This window comes from Chondrus crispus, genomic scaffold (assembly GCF_000350225.1).
Source record: "Chondrus crispus Stackhouse genomic scaffold, scaffold_515, whole genome shotgun sequence".
Taxonomy (NCBI): Eukaryota; Rhodophyta; class Florideophyceae; order Gigartinales; family Gigartinaceae; genus Chondrus; species Chondrus crispus.
The window spans coordinates 1936-13882 of NW_005178496.1; the positions used below are offsets into that span (position 1 = coordinate 1936).

General features: G+C 51.7%; 6 protein-coding genes; 1 reads left to right on the forward strand and 5 right to left on the reverse strand.

The window, feature by feature from the left end:
* Positions 1-790: 790 nt before the first annotated feature.
* CHC_T00000413001 (hypothetical protein) lies at positions 791-1084 on the reverse strand. The gene has a single exon (XM_005710002.1). The coding sequence runs from the start codon at positions 1082-1084 to the stop codon at positions 791-793; it is 294 nt and encodes a 97-aa protein (XP_005710059.1).
* Positions 1085-1109: 25 nt separating this feature from the next.
* CHC_T00000414001 (hypothetical protein) lies at positions 1110-1550 on the reverse strand. The gene has a single exon (XM_005710003.1). It carries the CDS (start codon positions 1548-1550, stop codon positions 1110-1112), a length of 441 nt encoding a protein of 146 aa, XP_005710060.1.
* A 48-nt stretch (positions 1551-1598) lies between these two features.
* CHC_T00000415001 (hypothetical protein) lies at positions 1599-4751 on the reverse strand. XM_005710004.1 is given in 2 exon segments: positions 1599-2009; positions 2010-4751. 1 exon segment carries the CDS (start codon positions 4749-4751, stop codon positions 2010-2012), a length of 2742 nt encoding a protein of 913 aa, XP_005710061.1. The 3' UTR covers positions 1599-2009.
* A 1272-nt stretch (positions 4752-6023) lies between these two features.
* CHC_T00000416001 (hypothetical protein) lies at positions 6024-7085 on the forward strand. The gene has a single exon (XM_005710005.1). It carries the CDS (start codon positions 6024-6026, stop codon positions 7083-7085), a length of 1062 nt encoding a protein of 353 aa, XP_005710062.1.
* Positions 7086-7099: 14 nt separating this feature from the next.
* On the reverse strand, positions 7100-9043 carry CHC_T00000417001 (hypothetical protein). The gene is made up of 4 exons (XM_005710006.1): positions 8993-9043; positions 8695-8794; positions 7418-8588; positions 7100-7229 (listed from the first exon to the last, which is right to left on the reverse strand). Exons 1-4 carry the CDS (start codon positions 9041-9043, stop codon positions 7100-7102), a joined length of 1452 nt encoding a protein of 483 aa, XP_005710063.1.
* Positions 9044-9422: 379 nt separating this feature from the next.
* CHC_T00000418001 (hypothetical protein) lies at positions 9423-11085 on the reverse strand. XM_005710007.1 is given in 4 exon segments: positions 9423-9578; positions 9579-10041; positions 10137-10583; positions 11021-11085. The coding sequence occupies 3 exon segments, from the start codon at positions 11083-11085 to the stop codon at positions 9579-9581; spliced, it is 975 nt and encodes a 324-aa protein (XP_005710064.1). The 3' UTR covers positions 9423-9578.
* Between the last annotated feature and the right edge of the window lie 862 nt (positions 11086-11947).

Here is an 11947-nt window from a genome sequence, read left to right on the forward strand (position 1 = left end):
CGCTCTACATCAGGCATCGTCGCGCTCTGGAGACAAGGCCCCATTGCCTGGCAATCCAAACACCAGAAATTCGTTGCATCCTCAACATGGGAGGCAGAATACATCTCCGCCTTCCATGCATATCAACACACGTACTGCCTTCGCAACCTCCTACCCGACTTCCGCGCCCTCGATCCCTTCATACCAACTCCCCTTCACATAGACAATTCCAGTACCATCACCACGGCCAAATCTCCACACCCAACGCCCAAATTGAGGCACATCGACGTAAAATACCACTACGTCAATGAACAAGTGCTCCGACACCGCATTACCTCCTGAAGATACCATCGCGAGACAATCCCGCAGACTGCCTCACGAAACGTCTCAAACCTACGATCCTTGAGCACCAACTCTTCACGCTCCGGCTCACCGCAACACCATCATCAAGCGCGGCGACTGTCGTATCTTAATTTTTCTCCGCTTGATGCCGCCACCGATCACCCTCCACTCCTTGTCGTATCTTACACGTGTACATAGCTGCACCGGTATTTAACACCGCCGTCGCTCCTCCCACAGTAAACACGACCAAGGTCTTGAGTCTCTCCTACAAAAGACAAGCTGTCTGCAAGCAAGGGAGCCGTACCGGCAACACGGTACACGTGTACGTGCGGCGCAGACGCTCGTCGAATGGAGGCGAGAAGTGGCAAAACGAAGGCAGCGAGATGTTTCCCGAAACGCTTGTTTGATTGGCTGATATTATCAGATCTTATGGGGTTTCGCCCTGAGCCGCTTGTTTGCTGCCCACGAATCACCCTCCCCACACCTCCTGTCTCAAATATCTCAGCCATAAAACCAGAGACGTATTCCAAGCTCCGGCTGCCAGTATAAAAGCTTCGTGCCCCTCGCCCATAGCTCTTCCACCTCGATACTTTCTCAGCATTTCCTTCCGAACCAGTTTCCGACCACCGCACCCCTCAATCCCCAATCTCAAAATGTTTGCCTTCGTCTCCGCACTCCCTGTCGCCTCCAGCCGCTTCGCTGGCACCGCTTTGTCGCCGCGTGCTGCCCCGGTTCGCCGGTCAGTGTCTTCCGGACCCACCATGCAGATGAGTAAGAGCGTTCCGTTCTTACTCAAGCCGAAGAATCTCGAAGGACTCCCCGCTTCTTTCGAGTTTGACCCCCTTCTCATCTCGGATTATATCAATGTCCGCTTCCTCCAGGCCGCCGAAATCAAACACGGCCGCATCTGTATGCTCGCCTGCCTTGGCATGCTCGTTCAAGAACTCTGGACTTTTCCCAACTCCTATTTCCCTCACATACTTCCCGTCGAAGCTCACAACTACTTCATCACCACCGGGGGCATGAGCCAGATCCTTCTCTTCATCGCTGTGTTCGAGGGCATCAGCTGCTACGCCCTCAAGCAAACTGTCGAGGGCAAGAACGAACCAGGCAATTTCGGCTTCGATCCTCTCGGACTTGGAAAGGATGCAACTACCTTCAAGAAGTACCAGGTCAACGAAATTATGAACGGCAGACTCGCTATGATCGGCATTGGGGGCCTTATTCATCAGGAATGGGTAACAAAGACAGGGGCCATTGACCAGCTCATGCACTTCAAACCCATGTAATGCGCATGCATGCATGTACGTTGTATTTTGTTTACATAGTGTAGCGTGCTAGTCGCACTGCATTACGCTTAGTCCGTCTAATATTCCAGTGCTTTCATCGACACATGGCACCACACATGTGAAATAAAGTCTTTTCTACCCGGTGGGCCACCACCCATGTCATTTAGGATCCCTTTACTCTACGGCACAGACTGAAGACAAACAGCTACTCTGTTTCGTGAAAATGATCACCGCTGGTGCCTTAACATCTTTCACGTGACTGATGGTTATGGAGGCTGGCTATTCATGAGGCGGCTCCCTGCTGATACAAATCACCATGTGGAGAGCTGAACGTACAAGGGTTAACATGCAAAGCTCGTGGTCATTTTAAATATACCGACTTACTAAACGACGACAAACCTATCGCTTAGACCTCTTTTTGATACGAGCGTTTGCCTTGGCCAGCCCCCTCTTATCGGACTTCAATCTCTTGTCTACAAGAGTCGTTCGAACTCCGCCGCGGGCTTTTCGGCCCTTTTTGTCACTCTTCCCAACTACCATTCGTCCGTTGGGGCGCACGACCTGGTAAACCTTCTTCTTATTCTTTTTCCCAGACTTTCCTGATTTCATCGCCTGCTTGTAAAGGTCTTCAATCGCTCTCATACGGGAAGATGCCGGCACGTCCCCTTGCTCAGCGATGTTGTTGGCTTTGGCCTTAACTGCGTCCAATTTCTTCGTTGCGCGAGCCCTTTGCCTGGCTTTCGCTTCGGCTTCTTTCTTGGTCGGAGCAGCTTGTAGCGCCTTGATGTATTCCTTCATTTCAGCTACTTGTTCCTTCGTGACGGGTGGCTGACGTCGCCTGTATGTCGGATCGGGATCAGCAAACCATCGCGGAAGGTCGTCCGGGTCATCGAAAGTATACCGATTGTATGCTTCGTCGAGCACGTCGCTTGCTTCTGTCTTGGACTGTCTCATTTTTCTACCAATTGCAACCATCTCAGCCTTCTCATCAGTGTCGTAGTCAGAGGAATGGAACGAAGAGTCGCTCGTGGGATCTTCTCCGTTTTCATTATCCGAGTCGTCCTTCTGCATTGGCACAACATCAAAACCGTCTCCGTCCTCTGCCATTTTCTTCTCCTTCTCTGCCGCCATCCGTCGAGCCTCTCTTATCGCCGCTGCGTGGAAGTTTTCATTTTGCTCGTCGATCCCGTTCCCTTCCGGCTGTCCAATGTCGATCTCCATGCCTTCCCTAGTGTCATCGTCACCAACGTCCGCGTCATCGTCTGACGACAAATGTGCCATTCCCTGAAACATAGGTTGCGAAAAAAACAGTGCTGCTTCTCTTGATTGCCCTGTCCTGCGCGATATACGAATGTCCTCTCCAAATTGCTCTCCGTCGCTGCTGGATTCCGAAGAATCTACCACTAACGAAGGCCTGGCTGATTCATCTTGCTCTCCAGGCTCACTCTGTCGTTTCTCATAGGCATCACGCAGGGCCTTCCGTTTCGTGATTCGCTTTCTCTCCTTTGATTCAGCTAACAAGACGCCGTTCTTATCTCTCTTCTTGCGGGTAAGGTAGACTTTGTACCACCGATCCAGATCTTCCGCGATATCAGCAGTTTCTTCCGATACAGTGTTGTTGAGATCACCAGTCTTGAATGGCAACGAAACTTTCATGTCATCCGAGTGTGATCCGCCATCGCCTTCGTCATCAGCATCATGTGGATCGTCCGCGGGAATGTCCACCACGGCCGCGCCGTGCTTTTCAGCTCGTTTTGCAGTCTTCATGGCGAAAAGGCCTTCTGGTGCGTCGTCGTCAACTGTACCTCCTGACTCTGGCAAGAAGATTTTCATATCAATCTTTCTTTGGATCGCGCTTCGCAACTTGTTCGCTTTCCTCTTCTTCCTCTTGTCTCTGGCGAGCGCTTCAGCTTGCACTTTCTGCAACTCTTCATTAATGTTCTCTTCTTCATCTGACGAATCCCTCTTATGCATTGACTCGCCGTCTTCGTCTTTCTCCGGCCCCTGCTCTTTTTCTTCCGCATCACCCTCTGTCTTCTTTCCCGGTTCTAATAAACTCTCTCTTTGCAGTGCTCCTCTAGCTGCCAAACGCCACTTGATGAGCAATTTAAAATCGCGCCTCGCAAGGACTTTCAAATCCTCACAGCAGCTCCGCACTTCACTCGAGGTCTCAGGCATTTCTGTGAGCAACTTCGATACCTGCCTAGCCTGCTCCTCATCAACCTCCTCAGATTTGATGGCGCGCGGCTCAAACGAAAACTGGCTTGAGTCGACCATGAGCGCGACCGGCCTCTGCGTGCGGCAAAAGTCGAGGACGGAAACGCGGCGGAACAGAGTGCGTTCGCCGTCTGCATACCCGCCGCGGTGGCGCTTTTGCTTCTTCATGTCTTTCATGACAGTATTCAGAAACAGGTCGGGCTTGTCAGCAGTGTCGGTCTGCGACAGCGGCTCGGAGGCCATGTCCTTGAATACGTACTTTGGATTGAGAAGGCGCGGATCGATAGCTTTCGGAGCCTTGAAGTCAATGCACATGACGTAAATCTCTGCAGACTCAGAGCGAGAGGCCGTGGGCTTGGTGGCGTTGACCCGGCGGAAGAGCTGGTTCATGACGAAGAGCAGCGAGTTGTAATCATTAGACCTGAAGACCTTGGTAACAAAGACACCGCCTGGAGCGAGAAAGTCTGCCGCGAGTCGGAGGGCAGCCAGCGTGAGCTCACTCTGCGTGTAGGCGTCCTGCAACCAGGCGCTTCCCATGTTCGGGGAGCCATCGTTGAGTACGACGTCGACCTTGTTCCCGGAGCGGTTTCCGTGGGCCTCCTGCAAGGAGCGCTTGAGATCCGCGCGGGCAGACTCGGTGGTGATGTCGCCCACCAGCCCGACGCAGCCCGGGACGTTGTGGATCGGGACGAGGTCGATGCCGATGCATGGCGCGGACACCGGCATGTGCTTGCGTGCGACTTGCATCCATCCGCCCGGTGCCGCGCACAGGTCGACGACGCCGCGCGCGGCGCCCGAGAGAAAGTCAAAGCGCTTGTTGAGCTGCACAAGCTTGAACGAGGCGCGCGAACGGAAGCCTTGCTCTTTAGCGAGCTTGTAGAACTTGTCCTGCCGGTTCTTGCCGGTCTTTACCTTTTTACCCATCTTGCAGGTATGTCGGGAGTGCACGAGAGAAGAAGGGGGGTGTCGACAAGAGGTCGCTGTTCACCGAGGATGGGGGTGGATGACCGGGGATTAGTGAGCGGCGGTAGAGGCAGGGCTTGGGATGGTGAGTTACGCCACCGCCGTCGCACTGTAAGCAAAGCATGGTTTCATTTTCTGACAGAGAACACGATATACACGTGTAACATGTGTAGAAAAGGGGGCATCTGCCTCGGGAGAGTGACATACTGTACAGTTGTGAATGAACACCTTTCGAGCTGTACATATTCATTACAGCCACGGGATGTCAAGAGGCGTGAGACGCACACAATAAAGAACAGCTCAGGATCAGACGTGTAAGTTGCACTAGAATCTGAATATACTCATCGGGGTACTTGCATTCGGAAGGAATGCATGTATGGATCGAATGATTGATAATGTGTATTGGAGAAGGCGCTTGCATTCAGGAGGAATACAAGCGCAGTTCTATATTTATTACCAGGAAGGGTAATTAAATGCTAAAAGCTCGAAGTGAGCATAACCGTGCTTGACGGTAGAGCACGATGCCCGCAGGCTGACCTGAGCGCGGAGGGAGAGAGTCCAGAGACTCTATATATAGTTGATGGTTGACCCTAGGGTAGGAGAGAGAGGGAAGAAAAGTAAGGTAGTGACCTGACAGACCAACAAAGACTTCCATTTAGGAGACTGGCAGTCTCCGGGCATTTGTGCTCCCCCACCGTGTTTGTAGAGTAGGACCCTATCAACTGCAACCACTTGTCCTTCTACCCGCTCGCCTACGATGTCGGGATCAGGATTTGTCACAACAGTACAGTATATGATACTGTAGAATGAGTGAAACGATTTGATGCGGTTGTAGAGGTGCACGAGATCTTTTGCCAGGGTTGTTCCATGGCCCATGTAAAGTAAGTGCAAAACTGGTCGATTGAGTCACGAGCCCCATTAATGCCGCTTTGCGGGGAATATAGGAGACTGCAAGATTCTATCTTCAAATCTCGCATTCATTCTGCGTTTGTCGATTGGGTGCATCTCCCATGAGGTCCTCTCGCCGTTACGATCTATTCACGCGGATTACTCGATAAGGGTTTCTGCCGCAGGAAAGACGCCAGACAGATTTCTACCATGAAATCCAACACTACGGAGATCTCCTGGCATCCTAGGTAAACCGTCCGACCTCTTCGCACCCCCCCACCCCCACCCCCACTACCACCACTCCACCACTGCTATCCCCACTGTGCCCTGCACCTCCCCAGTGCTATGAACGCCTTCGTCCCCGCCTCCCTCGCGCGCCCCGTCCTTCGCGACAGCCATTTCACCCCTCCGCTGTCGTCGCGGTCCCCGGTGCGCCCCTCCGTGGGCCCCACCATGAATACCGACATCGACCTCACGCTAGGGAAGTACGACAAGATGTCTCGCTCCGAGACCGCTCCTGCCGTCCCCTCGACACCGTCCAGCGTGTGGCGCAGCTACTTGGACACCGTCAATGCCAAACAGTGCAACCCGTTTGAGAAGCCCAACAAGGTCTCCGCCCCTATCGTCAGTCGCCCATTCATGAACGGCGTCTTGTATAACGCTAAAATGACAAAAGACTACTACGAGATCCGAGCGATCGGCACGGGCTTCGGCTCTGTGCCCATAGGCAACCCGGACAAGCTCTGCTCGCCTTCTCCCGCTGTTGATAGCTACATGGCCAAGTGCGTTACCGCGCAGTACAAGATGACTGCCGCGCCGTATGGCGTGTACACCATCAAGTGCACGGAAGGCAACGTCAAACAGCAAGCGGAGGAGTCTCGTTCGGCCGCGCTTTCGGCTGAGTTTCGCATGAAACAGCGCTCCGTCAAGGCTAAGTTTGGCGATTATACCGAGACCAGGCGCAAGGCCATCATCGCCGCTATGGGATGTACCTACGAGGAGAAGCTCGTCAACTTGTATCCTGTTGCTGCCCGCGCTGTCGTTCGCGGTAGTAGCGAAGCCAAGGGAAATTGCGTGCGCTATGCAGTCTCAACCTCGCCAGCAGAGGAGTACATGGCCGCTTCCGTGGATAAGCAGTACAAGTTCCGGGCCGTGCCATACGGGGTGTATGATGTGCTCTGCTGTGATGGCAATACGAAGACCGTCCCAGAGTATAAGCGGGTTGCCGCTCTCGCCACTCGCTTTAGGGCCAAGCAAATGTCTCTACTGGCGAAGGAAAGGGCCAAGTATGAAAGTGCCAAGTATGCGAGGGATTATTACGGCCATGGGTGCTCATACGAGGAGAATATTTTTAACTCCTATGCGGCCGTCTCGTCTTCAATGCGCCCGGATTCTGCAAGGTATTAGACACTTGTTCGATATCAAAGTTTTAAGAGTCTATCTCCTCTTGCATCGACATGCGTACTTGCCTTAATCAGTATATGGCAAAAAGGAAGGCGGAAGTTCGCTAAAGATCTGATAAAAGTTATTCTTATAACGATACGCTCGAGACTGATTTGCGGCTGAGAAAGCGACTGTAACAGTTTTCAATAAGTTTGTCAAGTCAACATTTGCCCTTTAAGAGGCCTTCTCAAAGCTCGTCTTGCAAGTAATCGTCTTTATTCCCACTTCCTGCCAATTTAGCGATGACTTTTGCCAGCACAAGTATACCATTATGCACGTCCGATGGCTCAACATACTCATCAGGACGATGACTCACGCCTCCTCTGCACGGGACAAAGATCATGCCGGTCGGAAACTTCCTCGCCATGAACAATGAGTCATGGTATGCACGAGACACGAGCCGCGAGTAGCTCAACCCAGATTCCTGCGCTGCCTGCGCCACCATTTCAACAATATGCTTATTGCAATCGGCAGGCGCGTCTGCGTTTGTCACATTGAACTCAAGACGAACGCCACGCCGCTCTGCTATCTTAGTTGCGGAGTCACGAATACGGGTAAGCATTTCATTCCTTTCTTCCAGCTCGACATTTCGGACGTCAAGTTCGAGGGTTGCCGTACGCGGAACAGAGTTAACGGCACCTGGAAACACTTCAAACCGGCCGGTAGTCGCGACTGAATAATTCGACTGGCCGTCCAAAGCGGCCTTTTCTACTTCCAGTGCCAATTCTGCCCCAGCAAGCCCAGGATCGTGCCGTTCGGCCATTGGCAGAGCGCCTGCATGCCCACCTGAACCGGAGAATCGGACCGCGGCCTGCGCCGGGGCGGCAATGGATGTTACGGCACCAATGTGTGTTGAGGATCGCTCGAGACTGTCAGCCTGTTCGATGTGCAGCTCGACAAAGGCCGAATAGGTATCATCCGGAAGTATCGCTTCACTCAGTTCTTTGGTGAAACCAGCCGCTTTTCTCGCTTCATCTAAAGTCGTGCCATTGGAGTCTACGAGCTTGTACATATATTCGTGAGGCAGCTCCGCTGAGAGGACCCTGCTTCCAAGACATCCAATGCCAAATCTTGTCGGTTCCTCTGATGTGAACATGATGAGATGGACATCTCGGGATGGGGTAAACCCAGCTTCTTTCAATGATCGGATCGCCTCGAGGCCACCAAGAACGCCCAGAACACCGTCGTACATACCTGAGTGAGGAATTGCGTCGATATGGGATCCGGTGGCAACTGCCCTGGATTGCGATGACGATGACCCTCGCCATACAGCGAAGAGATTTCCGACAACATCTTCGTGAATAGCTAGATTGGCCTCGGAGATTATGCGCTGCAAGTATGTGCGGGCGGATAAATCTGATGAGGTGTAAACCACGCGTTGCACAGCAGGGGGCGTTAGATCGCTATGAGTTGCCAGAGTTTTAAGCTCTGATAGAACCCGTTCAAGGTTAATTTTCGGGGCGAGTGCTATTGACGGGGCAAACATAAGCCATGGAAGAGAAACAAAAAGAAGACATGAAAACTGTAGATTCATTTGAACAAACTGAAACCCATTAACGGCGTAAAACGGAACGGTGTGTAGTCGCTGGATGATGAGCTGGATGGAAAAATGATCCTCGCGACAAAAATCCCGCACCTTTTACTGCAACAGGCTTTTGATGAGGTTCTTGGGTCTATAGTGCGGTGGTTATGTTTACGATCTGTGTTTTCTCAATATTTACAGATCGAGGGCTCGTCGTGGAACAAACTGATATCAGAAACTATAGTGCTCCCTTCACTGTGATCAAGGCTTTGTGACCATGAGGTATCCAACATCCTCCTTCGCTACTATTTGCTTGCTGTCACATGTTCCTTCGTTTTCCATGATTCACGGATTCAAAAAGTGCTAAATTGGAAGAGGTACGTAGAATATCGCTTACCATAAGAGGGAAGCACTAACATGGCTTTGATGGAATCTTAAGGTCCATTTATCTCGCCTATCGCTCCTTCTACTGCCTAGTGCTGATTCGTCGGCCTTAAATACTGCCTGACATTATTTGCCAGGCTGTCCTGTACAGTCGGACAGGCTTCCTTGAATGCGTGCGCGCACTGTGCGCTATTTCATACTTTCGTTTCCTTGCAAACTAGGTGGACCAATTTTCCATCTGAGCATAACTCCAGCTGAGTAGCTACAAAAAGGCTTCTGACAAAGCCGCTTAAAGAAAGTCCGCTCGTAAATTTTTGATGAAGCAGTAAGGAAGGCGTGATTGTTAAGTTGCCCACGGAGTTCATGACGAAAAAAAGGCGAGAGCATTTGTGAGATACAACGAAATGCCGTAGGATGCAGGCTTTTTTTTTTAATGCCGTAAGCCCCCAGCCGTAAACGAGAGATCGCCACGAAGCTCGCCTGTCTCAAACGTACAATATTACCGGCCACGGCATAAAACTGAGAGAGTTCACAAGGACTCGCTCTTTTCCTCACAATCGAGAGAGCCTGGGGCTTCCAACAGAAGCTTCGATGATACCGTGGGGCTCATCCGTTGGGATGAATACATCATCTTCGAATTTGATCCCATTTTGCAAAAAGACGGGGATGCGACAAGGAAGGAAGTGCAGATTGGGCAAGGAGAGGGTAACGCTATCGACCTCCTTGACCCTTTTCCTCACTTCTCTCGCCATCTCATATAAGCTCTTCTGGACACCCGGACTGTAGCGGCCAGTATCTGGCGGCCCGTAGAACGATTCGAGGAGAGCTCGTCGCACGCCGTCATGAACGCGCGAGAATTGCATAGTGTGCAGCGCGGATATTGTGTTTGACCGGTACGTCCACTGGGCGTCTATCGTCGTCGCTAAAATTCGCTCGTTGGTTTCGGGCAGAGTGGTGTACTTGTCTTGGACAAAACCTTCCCAACCGCTTTTGGTTGTCTTCAAAACTGACAAACTGGAAGAGATACACAGGTACCATGGATTGTTAGAGCATCGTCGATATTGAAATGTAGCTATGTCACTGCAATTGCATCTACGGCATTATAGTACCTGTTCAGTCCTGAAACCAATTCAACCGTGGGCGAACCGTGCTTCTCCCGGATGAGTTGAACAGTGGCTTTCCTGCTTCCGTCCGCCGTTAGCGAAAACGCGTGTTGATGATTCTTGCCAAGCACTTCGGCTCTTCTCCACGGCACTTCCATGACAGTGACGTTTGCCTGCGTTAGCCAGCTATATGTATGTAAAAACCGCTCCGCCAAGACGAGCGCGAATGACTCTGGTGAACTGCACGGATGCGTCTTGGCTAGCATGTAGACGTGGTTCTTGCACGTATCTGTAGCGACAACGTGTGAGTTGTCACCATGTGTGAAGGCTCGTGCAGAACCACCTCGCAGTAGGATCTCAACTTTGAGCTCTACAAAAGCGTGACGAGTTCCTTCACGTCGCACTTTGGCGACGCGGACGCGGGACTTACCATGCCAAGAATCTACTAGATTGCTTTGCGATTGGGACTCCTGCATGGATGAGAAAGGATTATCGAGGAATGAAGTGATTCAAAGTTGGGAACAACGAAACAGGGTCTTTACCGTCGTGATAAAAAGACTCAAACGGAAACTTTGGGGAACTCGAAATAGCAGCTGTGACGGTTTCACTAGAAGTGATGTTTCTGTGGCAAGAAAAAGGCAGACGTGCTTGTACTGAAGAGATAGGTCGCAAGCAGTTCACTCTGCAATTCATTGACGAGCAGGTTCGAAAACCAAAGAAGGAAAACAAACAGACTTGCTCTTGCTTGCGAGTTTCACAACGGCTAATGCTTCGACAGTTGAAGGAGAGCACGGCGTTGTTAGAGCACCCCTACTGGTTTACTGTAGTTATATTTCGAGGTTAAATATGAGAAATTTAGCGTTTGGAGATAGCGATTCTAGGCGCAACACTACCGGCTAGAGGGCAAATTCAAACGTGTTGTGCAGTGATTGGCTCTTTCGGTAGCCGTGGTCATCCAATACGAGGGATGGTAGTGGTGGTGCTGCACGGATATACTGTGGGGGACGTCTCCGGTTCCCATCTCCTCAAGCCCCACATGACACCATCATCCCCTGGAGGAAGGGCAGGGAGGAGAGGAGGAGGAAAGGGAGAAGGGAAGGCGTCAGGAAGAATGCAGGAGGGTGGCAGTGGCGGGTAAATTCAGCTTGGGATGGGGGTGTTGGGGGTGTTCCCTGTGCACAGAAAACAGTGTGTTCCCTGTGCACAGAGAACATTGCTCGCGCCAAGTCAATAGAGGGTTTTGGCATTCGGTTCGTGGGACAATTTATTCGCTACTGTACTATCCCACAGCGATACGGAAATAAAAAATACATGCCGATTTGGCAGAAAAGACAGCAATATTCTTCGCTAAAGCGGAGTACGAGCCACCCGAAAGGGCTCGGACTCCATCTGTGCAACATGCGCATCCGCTACGCGACAATTTCGAAACACCGGAGTCGCTCTACGGAATCTTTCTTTCTCGTAGTGCGCTGCCGCAAGGTGTTGCTCAGCAACGCACTTACCTGCTTCTTCCTTCGCGATGTGCTATATGCGGAGGAGGAACAGGCTCTTAGCCGCGAGCGACGCATTCGAATCCGAGAAACACGGTTCGCCCTTGACTCTCTAGACGATCAGACCTGTCTGCAGCGATTTCGTTTTAGCAAGGCGGACATCTATAGGATCGTGGCCAAGCTTGGGTGGCCTGAAGAGCGCAACGTCACAGCTCGCCGCCGCTACCGTACAACTGACGTTTTTTCCTTTTGCGTCCTTGCTCGACGCCTTGGCAACATTTGTCGCTGGTCAGATCTAGAGTTTGAGTTCGGACGGCCCGCCTGTGA